This window comes from Carex rostrata, chromosome 31 (genome assembly GCF_964058835.1).
Source record: "Carex rostrata chromosome 31, lpCarRost1.2, whole genome shotgun sequence".
Taxonomy (NCBI): domain Eukaryota; kingdom Viridiplantae; phylum Streptophyta; class Magnoliopsida; order Poales; family Cyperaceae; genus Carex; species Carex rostrata.
In genome coordinates, this window is record NC_135948.1 from 4720705 (window position 1) to 4743963 (window position 23259).

The window sequence follows — 23259 nt, forward strand, 5'->3', positions numbered from 1 at the left end:
ATTCGGATAGTTATCCACTTGACAGATATGAAAACTGTAAGCGACGCATTGCCAGCCCTTAAATTTATAAGAAGGGTTTTTCATAATTCAATTATTAAATTCTTCTTCTTCTTAGACCCAACTACCCAAGGCAACTCCAGTTGCCAAAGCATCACATCCTGCTCAATTAAGGATATGTAATAAGCATAATATTTCATCAATCCTACTACTATTCTCTAACAAGTAATAATTCGTACATGCAGTTGGTCCAGAGCGGGAATAGAAGAACCTAGCCCAAAAGCCCATTACAGTCTATTTCTGGAGAACGCAGATCTTAGCTCAGCTCTAAACTCAATTAAATCGGACGGTCGTGTAGCCATTCAATTGATCGCAATTCAAACAAACATGTTATTTGTTCGCTAAATCGGCGCAAAGATTGATTTCGCCTCTTCAGCGGCGGCGGGAAGGGCAGTAGGCATTTCATCGAACACTCAACGTATAAGCTTCACTTACAACCGTACCCCCTTGTGCAAGTACAAACCAAGCCTACTGCAGTAGTACAGTCTCTCAGTTGTCACGAATCATGGCTTCGATTCTCCTCTCTCGCTTGCGCAGGAAATCTACCTCCCTCTTCCTCTCTCCTCTAAAGCGACGCCACCTCTTTTCGCTGCCCGAAACCATAGATGAACCTACCTCAGTAGACCCACGCTTCCTTCGCCAGGCCTCTCTCTCCAAGACCAGACCCATCGACCACACTCCCTTTCTCCGCTTCCCGGAGGTTAACGTCAGTACTTTATCCAACGGCATTCGTGTTGTAACGCAGGCATACCCATGCGCCACCGGCATGGCCTCGGTCGGCGTGTGGATTGATGCGGGCAGCCGGTTTGAAGCGTCTGGTACGAATGGGACTGCGCATTTCCTCGAACACCTTATATTCAAGGGCACCAAGAGGCGCACGGCCCAGAGCTTAGAAGAAGAGATAGAGAATATGGGTGCGAAATTGAATGCATACACATCTAGAGAGCAGACTACCTTCTTCGCTGATGTGCAATCGAAGGATATTGGAGTCGCAGCTGATATCTTGGCTGATATTTTGCAAAATTCGACGTTTCCTGTGAGTGCCATCAATAGGGAGAGAGGTGTGATTCTTCGTGAAATGCAAGAGGTGAAACTTATTGTCTTCTATTGGTACTTTTAACAACTTTGCTGTCTTTTTCAATAAAATTAAGTACTCTTCTTGATTATTTGGTAATAATATATATGTTTATATTTAATTTTTCCCGGCTTGAATACTCAAGAGGTGAAAACTCTTGTTCCATTCTATAATTTTAATATGTGTTTTCCTCATATGGTCAAGCTCTTATCACGAAATCTTATAAAATTAGTTACCGTTTAGAAATTTTGTATGCAAAAATAAAACCATGGAGCAAATTACACACTAGATCCTTGAAGCTTCCCTTTTTTTCTGTCTCTGTCCTGAAAATGCTCATTGCTATGTATGCAAAAATATCTCTGTTTGAGTGTTATTTTAAGTTTCTCTAAATGAAAACACTGTGCCAGGGGAAAAAATAATTATATTCCAGGGAAAAATAATATAGATATGTGGGCCTTTAAGCTTTGTAGAGTGACTTATTATAATTTTGTGGGCTTTTAAGAAAATTAGGTACAGGGACAAGTTCAAGAGGTGATATTTGACTATCTACATTTAGCTGCATTTCCAACACAGCCGCTTGGGGACACGATTTTGGGACCTGAAGAAAATATCCGCTCCATCTCACGTAATGATTTGGAGCGGTATATCTCCACTCACTATACTGGCCCCAGAACGGTATGTCCATGTTCAAGAAAAAATTGCTATTTTGGACCTATTGGTAACACACTTGATCGGTATGGTTGCTGTCCCCTAAATGCACAATTTTAAGCCATCTGATGAATTCTTGTTGTGAAATTGAGATGGGATCAAACCAATTTTGCAATTTGACCTCCATTTGACTTATTATTTTCAGTAATCCAAATAAACAATGGAAATGATATTGAACTTAATTTGGCCTAAATATATATGATTGGTAACAAAGAGTGACTATGTTAACATCATTTTTTGTACATTGCTAGGTTGTCTCTGCTGCTGGTGGAGTCAACCATGAAGATATTGTCAACAAAGTTGAGAAATTATTCACAAAATTTTCGACAGATCCAACCACAGCAAATCAGCTAGTTAAAGCGATTCCAGCTAAATTCATTGGAACAGACGTGAGAATATATTCATTTTTTAATTGACGTACCATGTTGGTTTTTGAAAAAATGAATTCATTTAAGAGCTTTCTTTTGGTTTTAGATCAGGGTGCCAGATTACGAGAACCCAAATGTCCACTTTGCAATAGCTTTTGAGGGGGCTGGATGGATTGACCCAAGTTCAATACCTGTTATGATATTACAAAGTTTATTAGGGTCTTGGAATAGAAACATGGGCGTTGGTAATTGTACAGGGTGAGATAATTTCCATTTCTTTTACATACTAAGTATTTTTAAGGTTTTTTTCCCGAAGAAAAGTTCCAACATTTTGAGGTAGTTGCAGAAGCATCAACCCTTTTTTTCTCTTCGACAGGAATTTTAGTGTGATGTTATGCTTCTATTGTGATAAATGTTAATATCTTATCATACTTTTGCGATCTTTAACATGGGCCCAAACATGAACTGAGATTAAGAAAGGTGAAAGTTGTTTTGATATTAATTGATTTAGTTGAAGTAATAAAGTAATGGAAGGTGTTAGGTAGCTTAATTATTTTCGCTCCAACTCTACTTAGTTGGATTCTTATTTGTTAATGACTGAAAAGAAACGGGTACACATTTTGACATGCCAGTTTGTAATTCATACAGAGCATAGACAATAGATTGAAAACTGCCCTGTGTGTACCTTGTGCTCTGCATGAATTAAAAACTGCCCTGTCAAAATGTGTACCCAAAGAAACAATGGCGCTAATTGCAATATTAGAAAAGTTGTTCTAGGCACGTGTAGATGGTGCAAATTATAGTACAGAATACTAATTATGCACTTCTTTTAAAAAATGAAGGTCTGGACTGGCTCGCAGAATTAGCACTAGTAATTTAGCAGAAAGCATGATGGCATTTAGCACAAATTACTCCGACACCGGTTTATTTGGTGTATATTGCTCTGCACATGTAAGCTTCATTATTGTAATTTTACTTATTTTCTGGTACTGGATTGCTATGTCATCCTTTTACTGCACTATTTGTGTTCCTCATCATGACATACCGGTGTTTATGTTTTCTTGAGCCTTGAGATTATATATTTATTTATTTGTGAAGTTACTCGGTAGTATACTAAACATTTCAATTTGGCATCCTTTTTAGCCTGATAGCTTGCACGATTTGTCATGCGTGATAATGGAAGAGTTTAGAAGACTGACAAGTGATGTGTCACAAATTGACGTAGAAAGGGCCAGAATTCAGGTGGCTTGTTATATTTTTGGATTTTTTTAATTATTAAGATTTATGATCTATTTTCACTTATACTTTTATGTACCTGATGATTCTATCTCTGAAGTATAATGTTGGAAAATTTTACCTGATAGTTAAAATCGGCACTATTGCTTCACATTGATGGATCTACCTCTGTGGCTGAAAACAATGGTCGTCAGGTAGGTTGTAAGACATGTATATTCAATTTTTGACAATTAATGATGATCATTTTCATTTGCTTCAAACACCAACTAGTTGAGATATCTACAAGTTACACCCAACCTTTACATTGTTTTGATGGCAAATGAATAGTTGATGAGATGTTTACTGCTTTGCCTCTATTTTTAATCGGATGGGTATAAGTTGATAACTAACTTATTTGACAACTGGCACAACTTAGGTCAAAATTTATTGATACCAAAATGTAAAATTCTAGATGTGTGTTTTTTTAATCATTCAGACAGTTTGGTATTCCTTTGAGCTTGAGGTATTTGAATTATTAAAAGTTTTGGGTGTAGTTTGCAAAAATTTTCTTGTAGTAACAGAATTTGCACATTCAGATATAACACTTCCTGTTCTCTCTTATGATCCATTGCAAATGCAGATGCTAACATATGGAAGAGTAATGCCCTTTGTTGAACTATTTGCACGTATTGATGCGGTGGATGCCCATACAGTGATGGAGACTGCAAAGCACTTCATTCTCAATAAGGTATAAAAAAGCATAATATATTGGGGTAAATCACTGTTGAGGAACTATTATGCATGTACTAAAACATGTGGAATATATTGGGTATTTTTTTTTTTTTGAAAGGAAAAAATATGAGTGTGTGACATTTAGTTCATGCTATTTGTGGTACCAGATGATTCATACTCAATAATGCGCAGAAGATTGTATTTATAGGGAAGATTGTATAATTTGTATCGAAACCCCCAAATGGTGAATTATTTATTATGCCATTATTGATGAAATATGGTTGAGATTTTTGGGACATATTATAGTTTTTATTCGATATTGATCTAGGATTTATTTTTACTTCTTATTTGTCAAAACATATACATTCTCTGTTTTAATTACTTGCTATTGTTAAAACTAATTTCTATTTTCTTCTCTTGTTCAGAATATTGCAATTGCTGCAGTTGGACCGTTCAAGAAATTACCAGATCATAGTTGGTTCAGGTCACAAACAATTCTATAAAACATTATAAACCAAAGAAGGCAAACTACCAGAATTTGACACTGTAATTGTAGCATTACTTACACATGCTGATATCATTGTTATGTCATCCATTTTTAATCTCAAGGATCAAATTGTATGTTCAATAATAAATTTAGACGGCTTCAAATTTATTTGTATGGATTCATATTTTTAATGTTGTAGTTAGTGCGAACTATCAGTTCTAATATTTGGTTGTGGACAAATTTTTTTCCTCCTGTGAGAATTTTCTTAGTATCCTAGGAGCATATTTTATACCTATGAGATTTTGTAGGGTTGAATGATAGTTCTAATGTGTTGTAAAAAAACGGGCTAGACACCTGATTAATAGGCTGTTTAGTCTGTGACAGTGACCAAACAAACCATGAAAACCTTCCAGCATCATTTAATGATCACGAATAGACTTAGCTAAGGTGTATTTGTGCATTTTTCCAATTAATTGACTGATTATCCCAGTTTATTTCTATTCATTGATGTTTAATCTGCCGTTTGCTTTATTTTTATTTTATTTTTTTGGTGATTATAAAACCCATAAGACTTTTAGTCGGTCATTTATATATTTATCTGTTATATATTTGTCTGTTTAATCCGTCAAATCAACTGATTTGTTTGGTTAATATGTTACATGCTTTGTATTGATTTATCTAAATCTTTTTTTAATTAGTAATTTCATGAAACTTTATTAATTAACAAGAAAACTAAGTTAAAATAAATTTATTTGAAAATTATGAGTATGTGCATGTAATTTTAATGAAAATGCAAAATTGTCCGCAAAATTCTCGAATGCATACCGTTATTTACAACAATGGTTCTAATATTTGGTTGTGGGAAAATTTTCTTCCTCCTGTGAGAATTTTCTCAGTATCCTATTCCTAGGAGGCTAGGAGCATATTTTATACTTTTGAGATTTTGTAATTTGTAGGGTTGAATTCTACTCACCTTATAACTGGAGCAGTTTCATAACTGAGAAATGCTGTGATACTCGAAAAAATTTGGCATGTCCTCTCTGAAATTGTCCCGTCAATATTGCATACAATAAAGCAAATGGAATTTCATGTAAATCGTCAAATATCCACATTATATGACAATATTCCTCTTTTTTTTGGGTAAATTTCATTGATGTACGATAAACAACAATGTAGCATTACAATTAAATATGGAAACGACCAGCAGCTTAAATGATTTCAAGAGCTGTCAAAGATTTATATACAAATTAGGAGGGAAGGGAGAAAGAGCTTCCTCTCTATGGGAAGCATTGTAGGACTCAGCACTTTGATCTTTCGCATGAACCACACTGTAATCTGTTTTAGTTGATAAATTAATTAAGCAGTAGCAGCTGCTGCTTCCTCAGCCATTTGAGACACCGGAAGAAGTGTGCATATCAGGTTGCGGTCTCCATAAACATTATCCACCCGTCCTGAAACACAAAATAAAAATAATAATGTAAGAGAACAAGCTTATGCAAAAATCCCTTGGGAAAATTCATATATTGCTCTGCAATATTTGTGTTTTATGTGTGTAATGGGACATGCAAGTTATATGACTTGAAATCTTTTGAAGTTGAACAATTGGGTTACTTCAGTCGAATTAAAAGAATGAAGTATTTTACCAGTGGTTGGCCAGAACTTGGCCTCACGAAGCCAAGCGGCAGGGAATGCCGCATACTCACGGCTGTATGGCTTGGTCCACGTGTCACCCATTACCAGAGATGGTGGGTGAGGTGCTCCCTGCAGCAAACATATTATTATTAATTTTAGACTCAAGTTCATTAGTACAGTTATTTTGGGTAGAAAAGGAATGTGAGAATCTATACCTTGAGGACGTTATTCTGAATATCAGCCTTGCCACTTTCGATCTGAGCAATCTCTTCTCTGATGGAGATTAGAGCATCACAGAACCTGTCCATCTCAGCCTGAATAGGAAAACGGAATCTTACTTTTAGCCACTCAACCAGAATATATACAATTTATCATAATTTAAACAAGATACATCAATATTAGTAGGATACCTTGGTTTCACTTTCGGTGGGTTCAATCATGAGTGTGCCAGGCACAGGCCATGACATGGTTGGTGCATGGAACCCGTAATCCATGAGACGCTTTGCCACATCCTCTGGCTCTATTCCAGCAGTTGTCTTCAGAGAAATAAAGATTAACGAAAAGAATTTAGAATTTTGGTACTGACAAAAGACAAAATGACCTGGTGATAAAAAATACTACCTTAAAACCTCTCAAGTCAATAATGAACTCATGAGCAACAGTCCCATTAACTCCACGGAAAAGAACTGGGAAATAGTTCTGAAAAGGAATAAAATTATTGTTAAATTGACAGTCAAAATGTAGAAAGAGAAACAAATGGGATGGAAAATCATACAATAAAAGATAAAATGCACTGACCTTTACTTGTTTGACTATGCTAATTGCCTTTCATAATTTTGAAATACTACTATAAAACACTTTCAAACGTGATCAGTTTGATGTATAGACAATGCCTGAGAAAAATACTTGTTTTGATCTGTTTGAGAAAAACTACAAAGCGGTATTCAAATTATTTTGGAAGTTCCAGATAACCACTCAAAATCAATGCACATATCATGTTCCCTTGAAGACTACAAAGCGGTATTCAAATTATCTTGGAAGTAATAGATAACCTACCGGAACGATAATAAATTAATCTGAGCAACTCTTTTCTGAATTTTCCACTATACAGATAGGGAAATCTCAAACAGATCTATGCAGAAATGGGAAGGAAAAAGAGGGAAATGAAGAGAGTTGCCTTTTATAAGAAGAGATTACCTCGAGACGCTTAGCCATGTAGTTGGCATTGAGGATGGCAATTTTAGAAGCATCTGTTAAACCTCCGGAACCCATCATAGCAATGTATGTGTACGAAATCGGGAGAATCAAAGCAGAACCCCATGGGGCAGCTGAGATTGTTCCAAGTGGCTCAGCATTTTCTGCGGCTGGGATTCCTCCAGTTGCCACCTAGATACAGAAAGAGAAGAGTAATAGAAGATGTTAAAGTTCTTACATCAGATCAAAAAAGAAAGATCAATTAAATACAGGAGGAAAAGTTACCACAGGGTGAGATGGTAAGAATGGGGCTAGGTGCTTCTTGACACCAATGGGGCCCATGCCAGGCCCACCACCACCATGTGGAATACAGAATGTCTTGTGAAGGTTGAGATGGCACACATCTGCCCCGATGAACCCTGGGCTCGTCAGTCCAACCTATACAAGAGATGCAAATAAAACCACACTTTGTGTTAGCACATCAAGTAATGTAAAAATTATTTTGTATGTGACTGTTCACTGTCAAAACTGACCTGAGCATTCATGTTAGCACCATCCATGTACACCTGGCCACCATTGTCATGAATAATTTTGCATATCTCATCAATTCCTTCTTCATACACACCATGGGTCGAGGGATATGTAACCTAGCAAAACATAATGAGTTGACAAATCAAGGACTGTATTACAATTATCTAGAAATCTGAAAACAAAGATATGGGGCTATTTGATAGAGGAGGAATAGTGGAAAAGTGTGAAATTGTGGTAGCATAGTTGCTAAAGAAGGAGTGAAATTGGATAATATTGTGGAAAATGGAATTGGGATGGAATTATGCAGTCAAAACTTTTTTGTTTTGCACTTTAGTCCCTCCCTATTCAACCTGACTATTCAATGGAAGAGGTGGAATAGTAAAAGAGTGGGTTTTGCATGAGTTCAAATAGGCCCAATTTTACTGCTCATCAATTCCATGATTGTTGAAAATGAGCAGGATTGTGCAGAATAGAAAAGCTTATTCTTTTTTCCACTCTTCCACTATTTTACTTGTTTGCTAAACAGATCGAGATAATATCCATACCATGAGAGCAGACAAATTCTCCTTGTTAGACTCAGCAGCCTTTCTCAGTTCCCCGATGTTAATATTTCCCTTTGAATCAGTACCGACTGCAACAATTTTCATACCACACATGGCGGCACTAGCTGGGTTGGTACCATGAGCAGAGACTGGTATGATGCACACATTCCTGTGGTGGTCTCCTCTTGACTAGATTTAAGAAAATACAAAAATTACCACAAAATATATAAAATAGCTAATTATGAAATGACTAATTCTGAATTGATAATAGATAACTACCTAAAATCAAGTACCTGGTGGTATTTACGAATAACCATGAGTCCTGCATACTCACCCGCAGCACCGGCATTTGGTTGGAGAGAGAAAGAATCAAATCCCGTGATTTTGCATAAGAGATCACCCAAATCATCGAACATTTCCTTCAAATTTTAAATTTAAACAAGTCAATAATTGAAACACAATCCTGTATGTTTCTAAAGTAATAAAAACTAGATTTTGTTCCTATAACAAATCACTCCAAAAATTAGCTATACAAAGGAAAGACAAATCATTAGTGCTCCTTGCTCCAAGTAATGACAAAAGGTCATTCAAAGTTCCAAATACACAAATATATTGCCAGAAAATTACTGAAGAATGAAGTAAATTTAGAGACTATTTATATCTAACCTGATAGCCCGCGGCCTGATCAAGAGGGACAAAGGGGTGAATATTGGCAAAGTTGGGGAAAGTGACCGGAATCATTTCAGCTGTTGCATTCAATTTCATGGTACATGATCCAAGTGGTATCATGCTGTGGCACAGCGAAAGATCCTTCGCTTGTAGCTTATGGAGGTACCTTAACAATTCATGCTCGGTATGATACCTTCAAAACGTGACATAATTAAAAACACAAGTTATATGTATGCCCAAATCAGGTACAAAACAAGCATAGTTGTGATGATACACAAGTATAGTTGTGATGATACATGTTAAAGATCTGGTGCGTCAGGTATGGGCTCTGTCTTGCAAGCCCAGCCGGGATGGGGCTATCGACCTCTGGTGCCAGAGACTCTGCTGTGAAACTCGCCTGAAATTTTTCAAATAGAATTGTATTTGTTTACTGCTTCTCAGTTATACTATACAGATCCATGAACAAATTAAAGCAGGAAGGTTTACTTACAGGTTTACCCCCATTGAACACCTTGAACAGAGTATCTACATCTTCTAATGTCGTAGTCTCATCAAATGCGACAGTTAGCTGAAGAATGAGTTTTAACCAATAAATCAAAAAAGTTTTTTCAACACAGCTCCAAATATATAATTAACTTTGCAGAAATGGAGGGAAGAGTGTCTACCGTATTGGAATCTACGATACGAAGATTCATCTCATGCTTGACTGCCATGTCAGCAATGGCCTTCGCATCGGCACATGTCACCTTAACTGTATCAAAGAAAGGAAGGTCCTGTACCGTCACGGTACCAAGTTTCTTCAACCCATGTGCAAATACACCTGCTAAGCCATGGACACGATTTGCTATCGCCTTGAGACCTTCTGGTCCGTGGTATACTGCATACATAGCTGCCATGTTGGCCAACAATGCCTAGAGAGGGATATAAAAAAGTGTGTACATCTTAGATTCAAAAAGTAAAATTGTGGTTTTTAAAATATATATATATATATATATATATATATATAGAGTGTGGCTAATTTGCTACCGGAAGCACTTTGACCGAGGTGCTTCCGGGGCTATATTAGCATATGTGATGTTCAAACAACAAATTCAAACCGTTAGATGTTTAATCTATATTAAAATCTACTTGGAGACCAAATTTTACATTTTTTGGAATTTTTTTACTATTTATTAAGATGGTTTGAAAATCGCTGTTTTCATTAAAATTCTGCACCGTAAAAAACAGCGACTTTCAAATCATCTTAATAAATAGTAAAAAAATTCCAAAAAATATAAAATTTGGTCTCCAATTAGATTTTAATATAGATTACATCTAACGGTTTGGATTTGTTGTTTGAACATCACATATGCTAATATAGCCCCAGAAGCACCTCGGTCGAAGTGCTTCCGGTAGCAAATTAGCCACACTCTATATATATATATATGGTGCCCCCAGTGGTCAATACCCCCTATAAAGTTGACCACATGGGTCCCAAATGCAGTGAGAGCAAGTGACATGAAATATTGTGAAGACTTGGGTTGAAAAGGTGCACTCTGTGATAGTCACATCGTTGCACTAAAAACATCTCATTTAAAGCTCAGTAGCAAGTGCTGAACTATCAGCAATTAAATAGTCAAAGGTTCGTCATGTTAAATTAAATGTACTTATAATCATTCTGTCGTTGTATCCACCTAATTGGGCATTTAGGCTCCTTCAGGGTATAAATAAAGCAACCTACAGAGTCACTATCAATTCCTACTTCAACCCCAACTCACTTAAACCAACTACTCCAGCAATGAAAAATGCTATTTATGAATAGAAATGGAATATAACTCCCAATAATTCTGTATCTATAGTTGATAGTTTCAATAAACAGACCAAAAAGAGAGATCGGTACTTAAACTTTAACTTTATTAGTTATTATTGTCTTTCTTATTGCAAACAATAACAAAATAAGAATTGCATTTTCACAAACTAAGAAAATTCCTCAGCAGAATTAGAACTTAATTAGTTCCTGATATTCTATTTTTTTTTTTTACACTCCCAAAAAACCATGTTCTTTTGCCATGCAATAGTATATTCACCACATATTAAATCCTATATTAGAGGCAATTCAACAAAGGGGTTGTGTAGTGCATGTACCTGAGCAGTACAAATATTGCTAGTGGCCTTATCTCTCCTGATATGCTGCTCCCTTGTCTGCATCGCCATGCGCAGAGCCTGCTTACCGGTCGAATCCATACTGAGTCCAATAATTCGACCCGGCATGAGCCTCTTGTACTCCTGAGAAGTTGCCAGGAAGGCTGCATGGGGCCCACCATACCCCATAGGGACACCAAACCTCTGTGCGGACCCCACCACTATGTCGGCCCCGATCTCACCAGGCGGCTTGAGCACAGTCAACGCCAATAGATCAGTTGACATCACGACCTTCACACCATTTGCATGCGCATTTTTAACAAACTCTTCATAATCCAATACCTCTCCCTCTGTACCAGGGTACTGTACCAGAACACCACACACATCACCCGAGCTGTAGTCAAAATCCTTCAAATCTGACACTAACACCTTCAGGTCGAATCCTTCAGCACGTGTCTTGCACACGTCAATGGTTTGTGGGTGGCAGTTGGAGGCAATTATGAAGTTCTTCTTTTTCGATCTCTGTATGTTGTTGCACATGGCCATGGCCTCTGCCGCAGCTGTAGCCTCGTCAAGCAGAGACGCATTTGACATGGGGAGAGCTGTCAGATCAGTGATCAAAGTTTGAAAATTGAGCAAAGATTCGAGACGGCCTTGGGCAATCTCAGCCTGGTACGGGGTGTACTGTGTGTACCACCCCGGGTTCTCCATTATGTTTCGTAAGATCACCGCTGGCACGTGGGTCCCATAGTATCCCATACCAATGAAGGACCTGTGCGCCTTGTTCATGGAGGCTAGGCGTTGCATGTGCGATACCATTTGAGATTCTGTCAGACCCTCGTCAAATTTGCTGAATTTGAGAGGAGGCGCGCGGATTGATTTGGGAACAGTAGCGTCGATCAAGGCATCGGTGGAGGGGAAACCGACGAGCGAGGCCATGATGGTTTGTTCGTCTGGCGTGGCGGAGTTGTGGCGCCGTGCGAAAGTGTCGGATGGCTGGAGAGAAGCAGTGGAGATGTGGCGGGGGTGGTGAAGTTGGTGGTGTTTAGCGGCGTTGCTAGGGGCAGTGGTGCGAGAATGTTGGTGTTGGAGGAGGGAAGGGGAGTAAGTGGAGATGCGACGGATTGAATTGGAGATAGCCGGCTGAGAGTGCTTCGATTCGCTCATCAGCCGGCGCAAGATCGCCGCTGCAGCGAGGCGACGTGCTCTCTCCATTTCAGTTCAGAGAGAGAGAGAGAGATGAGACGGGTTGGTGTGAGGAGGGAGTGAGACGAAACGGGATGACGAGGTTTTAAAATAAAAAAAAGTGGGTATTTGTTTGGACAGATTGGAGTGGAGGTGGGTGGGTGAGGTGGAATGCACGAGTTTTAAAGCGAAGCGATAGCCAGAAAAAATGGCCACTGGCAGACAAATTGAGACAGTTCTTGATGACGTGTATGTTGTATGTAGTATGTACTGATTATAGATTAGAGAGCGTCAGAGCGAAGGGGAGACCGCAAGAGAACTACTTTTTTTTTCTTTTCTTATTTTAACTAAAATAAGCAAATATGGATCAGGAATTACTTGGTGGATTATAGGAGAAAAAAAAATTTATTAGAAGGGAATTGTAAGCTAGCCTGCTGGAGTGAGAGAGTGGTGTGTGTGCTCAGACCTCAAGAGTTGGAATTTTTTTGATAAACCATAATTAAGAAAATCATTTTTACTAATCCAGCATGATTGTTTTTTTTTTCAAAAACCAGAAGGACCGGAGGAGCCCTCCAGTCTCTCTATTTTTATTTCAAAATTTAACGGAAGCCACAGAAGATCCCACTAATATTCCAACAAAATTTATTCTTCAAGACCGGAGCCTTGGTCCGGTCCCAAATTTTTTTTTTTTTTTACTTTTTTCACTTTTTTCCACTTCAATTGTTTCGTACTAATGGCTATATAAATACAATAAATGTGGAATTTTCCTTGTTGACGAAATACCAATTAACCTACACTAATCTAGGGCAATTCGTTAACACCATCAATTTTATAGTCATGATATAACATTCTTTCCATTTTTTATTACAGAAAGAGATGAAAAATTTATTCTTCAAGAACCGGAGCCTTGCTCCGGTCCCAATTTTTTTATATTTTTTTTTACTTTTTTTCACTTTTTTTCACTTTTTTCTGTGCGGCTATCTGTGTAGCATCTCTTATTTTATGTATATATAATATATGTATATGTCTATGTATAATATATGTATATCTAATATATGTATAATGAGTAGGGTTCTAATAACTCATCTTTTTCATACCTCATATTTTATATCTTCGCTTTCAAAGTTCAAATTGTCGATCCGAACCGTTCAACATAATATTTATGCTAAAATATGCATGTAGATAAAATTTTATATTTTTTGAATTTTTTTTTACTATTTTTTAAGATGAGTACAAAATTCAATAATCTGGATATAACGATGTTGATATATACACACATATATACATATATACTTATATACATATATTATATTATATTATATATACATATATATATATACATATACATATATTATATATACATATATATACATATACATATATTATATATACATATATATACATATACATATATTATATATACATATATTATACATACACATATACATATATTATATATACATAAAAAATAGAGATGCTACATAGATCGCCGCACGAAAAAAAGTAAAATATATATATATATATATATATTGAGACCGGATGGCTCCTCCGGTCTTGAGGAAAGGAAAAAAGTTAGACCGAAGGAGCCCTCCGGTCTTTGTGATTTTTGAAAAAAAAAAAAACAATCATGCTGGATTAGTAAAAATAATTTTTTTAATTATGGTTTATCAAAAAAATTCCAAGAGTTGAGGTCTGAGACCTGAGATTGAGGAGAGCGTGATCTACAATGAGAGGCGCAGAGAACAATGCATGAATGTCTCCAATTTTTTATAGGTAGAGATTGACAGTGCAACTGCAGTGTCCTCCATTTACTTCTTGACTGGACAGTAGTAGTTGAATTAAATCACTAAATAATAAATATTTAACTTGTAAGATTCGTGAATTCTAGTTATATGTGAAGAGTTATTGATGTCAACGTTTACATGTATTGATATTACTAATATTGGACATTGCTGTCATCAATTATTTGTTTAGACATATTTTAGATAGTAATATCACACTTATATATTATTTGTTTATATGCTAACTATATTTTCTATGTACATGTTAAAGCTAAATTTGTAAATAATAACAAACATAAGTAATTTAATCTAGTATATATTTAAGTTACATTTGTATGTGAGCAATACTAATTAACAAAACATGCACCTCTTGAGAATCAGCTGCCAGTTTGTATCTAATCACCAGTGCAGAAAACAATTGTCAAAATTAGCTGGTATGAAAACATCACTAGTATAGCTACAGAACAATTGTCAAAAATTAATATGAAAGAATATTTCTATTATGTCTCTAACCTTATATGGTATGTTAAAACACCATTGCGCCAGCTGGTCAAAATTCATCGCAATTACAAACAATTAATACGTACAATATACATTAAATTTTTTTTTTAACCAAATAGATCCTCTTTGCAAAAATGGAAGTGTCAAGAGCTACTGATTATGATTAACTATTCATGACCAATTACAAATCATGACTGATTGGTAATTTTGATTTGCCATATAAATTATAAGACCCGCCATGATAGACATTATCTACCGAATAATTCAAGGTGAGTGCATGTAAAACACGTGCACCGGGAGCATGTAACAATTTATTGCGGAGCAGCTGGTGGGGGATTGGTTTCCCTCCAGTCACAGGAGGCTTATCGCTTTCCTGTACCTTACAATTTGTGAGGTCACCGTATCTCAAAATTTAGTAACTCATTCGATGCCACGAAATTAAATTTACGATCAGATCGAGGCGACGCTGATCTTTGTCATGTGCTCACATGCATTCCTTCCCGAGATACCATCCGTGTTGCTTGTAGGGTTCAAGTAGATTCTAACCCGCTACATTAGGGGCTTACAGAAAATCGCTGCACGAGGTTTGTTGTGATGGCGCTAATGTGGCACACTTGTTAATGTGGAGAGCGAGAGAGTCCGAATTGCGCCCATGTCAAATGACAGATCCTTGCCACCTTGACAACAAAATTTTATATGAATTGTAGTGATGCAACACTCTGTGTGGTCACATTATACTTTTGTCACAGATTGACAACCGCTGATTGTTTCAAGGTAAGATTGAATTAACATATCGAAAGTAAAGTTATTAAAATCTTTTCAGACTGGTCAAGAATTTTATAAAGTCTAGATAGATACATGTGAATTAATATTTCATTATTTTTACTAAAATTTTACATTTAAGTGAGATTGTTACAACTTAAAAATGAATATAACTCAATCATCTATACAACTACTTGACTACTTCATAATTTTTATAGACCAAGTCAGCTAGTTTTTCTTAAAAAAAGTGATATTAAATTATAATAAAAAGCATGATATAATAATACATATAAAAACGCGTCACTTGAATATTTCTAATCAAGGAATCATTGTTTATAAATTGTAATTTACTTGTACATGATGTCGTTCTAATATAATAGTAATTACGTGTCTACATATAACCTCCAAATGAACATGTCAAAATATAATAAATGTTTCACTGTTAATAACAATTAAATTCGAATGGAATAATGCATAATACATAGAGTATCTAGTAAAATATGAGAAATTGTTTTCAAAATAGAAGTATCAGGACTGAGAAAAACCTCATATAATTGAATCGATCAGTCATTTATGAAAACATAATAAATCTATTTCATATAAGTATTTAATTATAAGTTTATAACAACTCTAGTTACTTAACAAGAACTAGATGCGGATACAAACAGCACTAGAAATTTCTGTCGCATAGAATCACAAGAGGTTCGCAAGCCAGAGTTGGTCCAGCCTACCAACCAAATCCCAAAAGGAATCTCTGGGAATCTGTGAATCAATCAGATCTTGTGTATCATTCATATGTGATTTTATAAAGAATGGATCGTTTCCATAAAAATCTACGCACAAAGAGGCATCAAAGAATCTGACAAACATTCATCAAATTCAGTGCCACCGCATAAAATATACACAAAGGGAGGCATCAGAGAATCCTACAAACATTCATCTAATCTACGGATGGGAGTCTGGGACGGATGTGTGACTTGTGCAGTTCTACCAACCTCTTATTTTATTGCTCTTTTTCCCCTTAAATAACTCAGCCTTGTTGTTTTTATTAAAAATCTAACATCACAAAGGACATGCTCCGTAAAAAAAAAAAAAAAATCTGACAAGATAACAAATAATATTCCACCAAAAACCAATTGGCAATTGGCAATTGGCCAGTGACGAGTGGTAATGGCAGTGTCAACTTGGTAATATATGGTACACTTGGTCGTGTGTTTTTGAGCAAGATCCGACCAAAATCTGCCTCCTGTGGTAAGTATAAAGTATCAACTTATCTCCAGACTCTAGGATGGACAATTTTTCTTCCTTTTTTTTTTTTTTTTTTTTTTTTTCCAAATGCACGAATTCCTTGGCAGTTGGCCCCAGATTTTTTTTATCACTGGAACTGGAAAATTTGACTGCCAACAGGAGTAGAAAACGGTGGATAATATCCTATCTCTATTCCAAAAAATAGATATGAATATTTGATATTTGAATCCGTGTTACTTTAAATACTGATATAGTTTTACGTTTTAATTATATGTATCTGAATAACAAATATATATCATATAGTTTAATCATGTTATTCATTATTATAATTGGATAAATATTATAAACTTTAGTATTTTTTTTAATAAATATCTGATTTGCTCCGTATCTGTATTCATATCCATCTAATATCCGATATGTATCTGTACCCGTATCTAGAAAATTAAAAAAATATATATGGATATAATTTTACCACTATCCGCTCCATAACCACTCTGTTTTCACTATCCGCTCCATAACCACTCTGTTTTCACTCCTAATTTAAGCTCATCAAATTTAATAATAAACATGATTTCAAATTTTATCATATTCATTTCAAACAATAATTTAAATTATTGAACTTGTTTTTTTTTTCATGAATCACGAGTGAGTTGTTTATATACAAATTTTATAGATTTCCGAATTAATTTAGTATAAAGTCAAGTGCTAAAAAAATGATGAAAAAAATAGTGCATTAAAATTAATTGAAATTTATAAATTTTGCATATAAATTTATAAATAATGTATTGAAGTAGATCGGTTTCAATAGTTCAAATTAGTAGTTTGATACAATAGGTCTTTTAAGTTAAACTCATCAAGAAGCTTGGTGAATAACACTTTAATTCTACTCATATTAACTTTGCTTAAGAATTAAACTTGGATTATGGACCAAATTTGTTAAGCCACCGTTAGATCAACAATTTTGTAAAATACTTAATAAATAGTAAAAAAATTCAGAAAAATATAAAATTTGGTTTCTAAGCACATATTAATATGGAGAACAAGATGAATGGTTCAGATTGACCGTTTGAATTTTGAAAAGTCAAATTTAAACCGTATGTATTTCAGCCCATATACATTCGAATGCACATTAGTCTCTCTCTCTACATAATAATAATAATAATAATAATAATAATAATAATAATAATAATTAGTTTCTAATTATGTTGAGTACGTTTTTCTAATAAATGAAATATAATTTAGTGATATAGATTGACTTAAAACTGTTTAAAGAATTCGGAGTTTCATTAATTTTGCTGGCTCCAACCTGCGAATCCATTTTGAACACCAAGTGTGAAATGAAACATGTTGCACAGCTTTCTTCCAAGGAAAAAAGAACAAAAGACAAAAATATAAAATTACGCGGTAATATCTACATTCAGGGATGACATTTTTCAAACCACAATATATCAAGACATATATTACCAAGATACATTAATGGACCTTTCAACAGACACATCCCTCCTCAACCTCTGGAGAGGAAGATCCAGCAAAATTCCTTGGCAGAGACCTTTTATCATTATTTTATTAATTTTATATAGGATATGTTTGAATTATGAGAGGATAGCTTATCCCCAAAATTGTATTCTTTTGTTAATTTATTTATAATTCAAGCATTCCATGACAAAATAAAGAGTAGCATCAGATTAATTTTATTCGTCCTTGACAGTATGTCGCTGTCGAGTTTAAAAGAAAAAAAACAGTTTAGTTTTATTCCATTGATCTAACAGTATTTACCAGTGTTCTAAATAGCTAGCTATAATGGTTTTGGACCTAGAAATCTAAGTTACGGGGTAAAACTGCGCTATTCGAGCTACAGCCGCTATAGCGTGTAGCGCGTAGCGGAAATAGCGGTCCGCTATGTTACATGGGTTTATGATTTTGCAATTTTAATGGCCTTAATGTCCAGATTAATTTTTTTTTTTTACTTTATCAAGCTATATCAATACAATGAAACATGTGCAGGCTATACCGCTATATCAATTAAATTTTGTATCATGCATTAATATATGGTAGTGATATATTTTGAATATAAAATAGAGTAGAACTAGGGTGTTCTTAAGCTCACCAAAGTGTTTGGTGAGCTTGACTCCAAAACCCATCAAATCGGTTTCAAATGACGAATCCGAACCGTTGGAACCCGTCTATTTTACGTGTGATGCGTCTACATGTGAAATTTTTTAACTTTCGAATTAGTTTAGTATAAAGTCAATTGGTCAAAATTAGAAGGTTAATAAATTAATTTTAGTGCATTCATTTTTTGAACATGTTTTGACCGCTTGACTTTATACTAAACTAATTCGAAAGTTTAAAAATTTCACATGTAGACGCATCACACGTAAAATAGACGGGTTCCAACGGTTCGGATTCGTCATTTGAAACCGATTTGACGGATTTTGGAGTCAAGCTCACCAAACACTTTGGTGAGCTTAAGAACACCCTAGTTCTACTCTATAAAATATATCGATAGTTTTTGTATTAGGAATATTTTGAATGTCAATTTGAACTTAATTTGTATTGATCAATATGAATATTATAACTTCTTAATTAATTTGATGTTCTTTTCTTGACGAGACATGAGAAATATAAAATATAATTTTTGAAATAAAAGAAACGCTATTTATGATAGCTTTCGCTATAGCTGCGCTATTCGCTAAAGCTTTTTTTTTTTGTCTCCCAGCTATGCCGCTATAAACGTTATTTAGAACCTTGATATTTACACTAATTCGAACAATACTGAATACCAGTCATGTTATATTTTTTGAATTAGCATTTGTTTTTCACAATGTTATAAAACACTAACTTTAATGATATTATCCTTGCATCATTCCTTGTAACTATTTGGACCTTGTTTTTTGCAATTAAATGTTCGTTGTAGGCTTGTAGCCCATTTTGCAAAAAAATAAAATAATAATAAATAAATAAAAAAGAGACCGTAAGATATTTTTATTCTCAAACTGTTGCATTTGGTTCATATGACTCCTTAAACTCTTTAATGTGATTCAATCAGATCCTTCCGTCAATCCATTATTTACTCGCTGTTAAGTTTCACTTGCAAGAACTAACACTTGTTTACTTCAAAACAATTCAAGCAGTAGTTGATGTTACCGATTTTTCATACCTTGTTTGAATTCAGGTGCCACTGTATTGCACAGTCAAGCAGAAGAAGAAGAGGAAGATGAATGAATACTGAATAGGAGCATTTTTACTTGGAAGAAAGAACAAAGGCGAAAAGAACAGAAGTAACAAAGAAAAAAAATAAGAAGAATTTATGGGCTTATTTAGTTTGGTTAATAAACCCATTTAATCATTTTGGGCCTATTCAGTTTTCGTATTATTATTTTTTCAACCCAAAAAACGCAATCATATCAAACAGTTGAATTATTATATTTGTACAAGTTTTTATTGTTAGCTCGTACAGATTAAATGTAAATTTACAAATGATATGGTATCCTGTATATTTAGTATAATGTGTTTTGTGGGGCATGTGAATAAGCTTATATTAACCTACTACTATAATATATGTTGACTTATTAATATTGATTTGTATATTCATGACAACTACACCTTCAAAGTACAATACAAAAAAGGTTTCCTAGTTTATTAACTTTAGGAATATGCTAATATGCTATGCGTAGCATAGAGGGCCTCCATGCAACGGCTCAATATTTGACTTTTTAAAATCCTAACGGTCGATTCGAACGGTTCATCTTGTTCTCCATATTAATATGTGTTTGGAGATCAAATTTTACATTTTTTGGAATTTTTTTATTACTTTTTTAGATTTATTGAAAATCGCTATTTTCAGCAAATCTGGACCATAAAAAAACAGCGATTTTCAATAAATCTAAAAAAATAGTAAAAATTTTCCAAAAAATGTAAAATTTGGTCCCCAAACATATATTAATATGGAGAACAAGATGAATGATTCGGATCGACCGTTACAATTTTGAAAAATAAAATATTGAGCCATTGCACTGAGACTCTCTATGCTACGCGTAGCATGCTAGCATGTTTCCTTTAACTCTAAACAAAAATAATGCTCCTAGGCTGGATGAGTTGTTAATCTTTTCTTCATACTAAATTATGAATTGATTTATCACTCTTGAGTTGTTTTAATCAGTGCTTGATCACTTTTTAGTTTTTTTAATATTTTCTGATCTGCACACTTAACATCGTTTTCTCTTTTGTTATTGGCAAAGCATATTCTGACAGCTCCATTGATGATCCAACCAGAAACATAAATAGTGCCCTTTTGTTATCTCCATTTTGTACACAATTTTTTTTTTTTTTTAATTCGAAGTTGTGATAGTGTTGAGAGCATCACCGTATATTATAGCATGCGAGAATTTGGAAAATAAAGTTTCTTCGGTCTGACTTTTGAAAAATGGACATAATAAAATCATTCTAATTAGTTGGATAAAATGTTACTTGTTGCATAAAAGATGTTGATTCTTTATTTTTTTTACACTAAAAAAATAAATAAATTAGATGTGTTATAAATATCTCATATTTTGGGTGACTTTTTCAAAAAAATCTGAACCGTTTAAATATTATTTGTACAAATTTCAATGGTAAAAATAACAGCAGCCTCCTACGATATTCCCGAATAAACACCGGACACGTCGGTTACGCAAAATATGAGATATCTCAGGGGATACGCACTTGAAAATCATACCAGTCAGCTTAAAAATTGAACATTCACATTATCAGCATTTGTTTTATTTCTGCAAATCAAATATTCGTTGTGTCATACATTTAATTAATTTATTATTTAATGCTATAAAATCGTTGTAAATTCGAACCTAAATTAATGATTTCGGTCAAAATTAATCTAAAGGCTTTGATCTCATAATAATAAATAGTTGAGTTTATGTAACATAAATGGATTATAAAGAGATAAATCAAACGATTTTGGTCCAAAGAATTGTAAAACATCAATATTATTTTTAAATTATCCCGTGGGATATAGACATCAATATTTATTTCCAACTGAGATCTCTACAGCTGTTTCAAATATTCTGCCAAAATCAATTAGACTTTGTCAAAAATTTCAATATTTATTTCCACAAAAACCAGATTTGCCTCGAACGTGGCTTCCAATTTTATTATTCCTACTTGATGTATTCAGACGGTAAACTGAGTTATATATATCCAATGTGAAATGGTTTTTGAATTTTTAAAAAAAATCAGGCGCCAACTCTTACCTGTAACCAATTTGTTGGTTTAATTAATGAAAATAATAAAAGAATAAAGGAGCGTACCAGGTCCTTTACCATTGTTGCAATTAATTCCCAGATATTTTATTCGATTTGAATCTGTCATTTCTGTCTGATTTAATTGGAAGGGCTTAATTCGCCGCTTTTACTAGCTCTCCTTAATCAAATTTATTTGCTTCATATATATGACAACGTGTTATTCTGGTGAAACCGTGTAATTTTTTAATAACCATGAACAATCAATGATTCGAGAAATAAGATAATAGTTCTCAAATATAATATCTATAAAAAAAAACTCCAACATATTGTATTAGTTAATGTCAGTGGCGGAGCCAGGATCTGAAGCAGGGGTGGACAGAACAATTCAACAAAAGCAAATCAGCGAGCAAGCATAATCACTGTGATTTTTTCCAAATAAGCTGCTACTGCTCCCATAGCAAAATAATAAGAATTGGACTGTTTTTTGTAATGGGCTGCTTTGTGGGGTAAAACAGAGGGAGGCAGAAGGTAAATCAGAGGTAGGCAGAAGGTTGAATCACTATAGTCAGTAAAAAAAATTCAATTTCCAAGGGTAGACAACTGCCCACCCCTGAAATAAATTGGCTCCGTCTCTGGTTAATGTGCTACCTTAAAAGGTGCGAAGTGCTGTGTGGCCTCATTGGCTCCTTATAACGTGCTCGTTTTTTTACCAAACTAATTGAATACTTACAACTTCAACTAGTTATAATGAGTATGGCTAGTATAATATCAGTGTCATTGTAGTCTATACAACATCAACTCCAAAACTTATCGATTCAATTTTAAACGGTGAATTCAAACCGTTCAAACCGATCTATTTTATTAGTTGTGCGTTTACATCAAAATTTATAATTTTTCGAATTTATTTAGTATAAAGTCAAGTGGTCAAATGTGTGAGTTTTTAAGTTAATTTTAATACATTCATTTTTTAACATTTTTACTGCTTGATTTGATACTAAAATAATTCGAAAATATAAAATTTTTGCATGTAAACACATCATAAAGTAAATCGGTTTGAACGGTTTGAATTAGTCGTTTGAAGTCTATTCAATTAATTTTGAAGTTAGTGTCGTATGATGCCAATGTCATACTAACCTCACTCAGTTATAATTACAATTATTTCTGAGGAACTTTTATTTATATCTCTCGATTTTTTTTAAATCATTTATGTTTTC

The 23259-nt window shown here is 34.4% G+C and overlaps 2 protein-coding genes across 3 annotated transcripts; one reads left to right on the top strand and one right to left on the bottom strand.

Moving 5' to 3' along the window:
- Positions 1-385: 385 nt before the first annotated feature.
- Positions 386-4796, top strand: LOC144547509 (putative mitochondrial-processing peptidase subunit beta, mitochondrial). 2 transcript variants are annotated; one of them, XM_078296174.1, is made up of 9 exons: positions 389-1144; positions 1643-1807; positions 2092-2229; positions 2315-2466; positions 3051-3159; positions 3352-3450; positions 3573-3638; positions 4064-4171; positions 4581-4796. In XM_078296174.1, exons 1-9 carry the CDS (start codon positions 563-565, stop codon positions 4656-4658), a joined length of 1497 nt encoding a protein of 498 aa, XP_078152300.1. In that variant the 5' UTR covers positions 389-562; the 3' UTR covers positions 4659-4796. The 2 variants fall into 2 exon arrangements, with proteins under 2 accessions (XP_078152301.1, XP_078152300.1); XM_078296175.1 differs by lacking the exon at positions 3573-3638 and having other exon boundaries at positions 386-1144.
- Positions 4797-5961: 1165 nt separating this feature from the next.
- LOC144547508 (glycine dehydrogenase (decarboxylating), mitochondrial-like) lies at positions 5962-12858 on the bottom strand. Its single transcript, XM_078296173.1, has 15 exons — positions 11335-12858; positions 9876-10121; positions 9701-9778; positions 9507-9607; positions 9208-9403; positions 8835-8960; positions 8545-8730; positions 8002-8115; positions 7754-7906; positions 7472-7660; positions 6896-6973; positions 6685-6810; positions 6490-6588; positions 6286-6403; positions 5962-6093 (listed from the first exon to the last, which is right to left on the bottom strand). The coding sequence occupies exons 1-15, from the start codon at positions 12544-12546 to the stop codon at positions 5999-6001; spliced, it is 3117 nt and encodes a 1038-aa protein (XP_078152299.1). The 5' UTR covers positions 12547-12858; the 3' UTR covers positions 5962-5998.
- Between the last annotated feature and the right edge of the window lie 10401 nt (positions 12859-23259).

Coding starts and splice junctions, on each gene's coding strand:
- LOC144547509 (XM_078296174.1), top strand. CDS start 563: ATGGCTTCGATTCTCCTCTCTCGCTTGCGCAGGAAATCTACCTCCCTC. Junction 1,808..2,091: donor ACTATACTGGCCCCAGAACG/GTATGTCCATGT, acceptor GTACATTGCTAG/GTTGTCTCTGCTGCTGGTGG. Junction 2,230..2,314: donor CTAAATTCATTGGAACAGAC/GTGAGAATATAT, acceptor TTTTGGTTTTAG/ATCAGGGTGCCAGATTACGA.
- LOC144547508 (XM_078296173.1), bottom strand. CDS start 12,546: ATGGAGAGAGCACGTCGCCTCGCTGCAGCGGCGATCTTGCGCCGGCTG. Junction 7,907..8,001: donor GTGCTAACATGAATGCTCAG/GTCAGTTTTGAC, acceptor TCTCTTGTATAG/GTTGGACTGACGAGCCCAGG. Junction 6,811..6,895: donor TTGACTTGAGAGGTTTTAAG/GTAGTATTTTTT, acceptor ATTTCTCTGAAG/ACAACTGCTGGAATAGAGCC.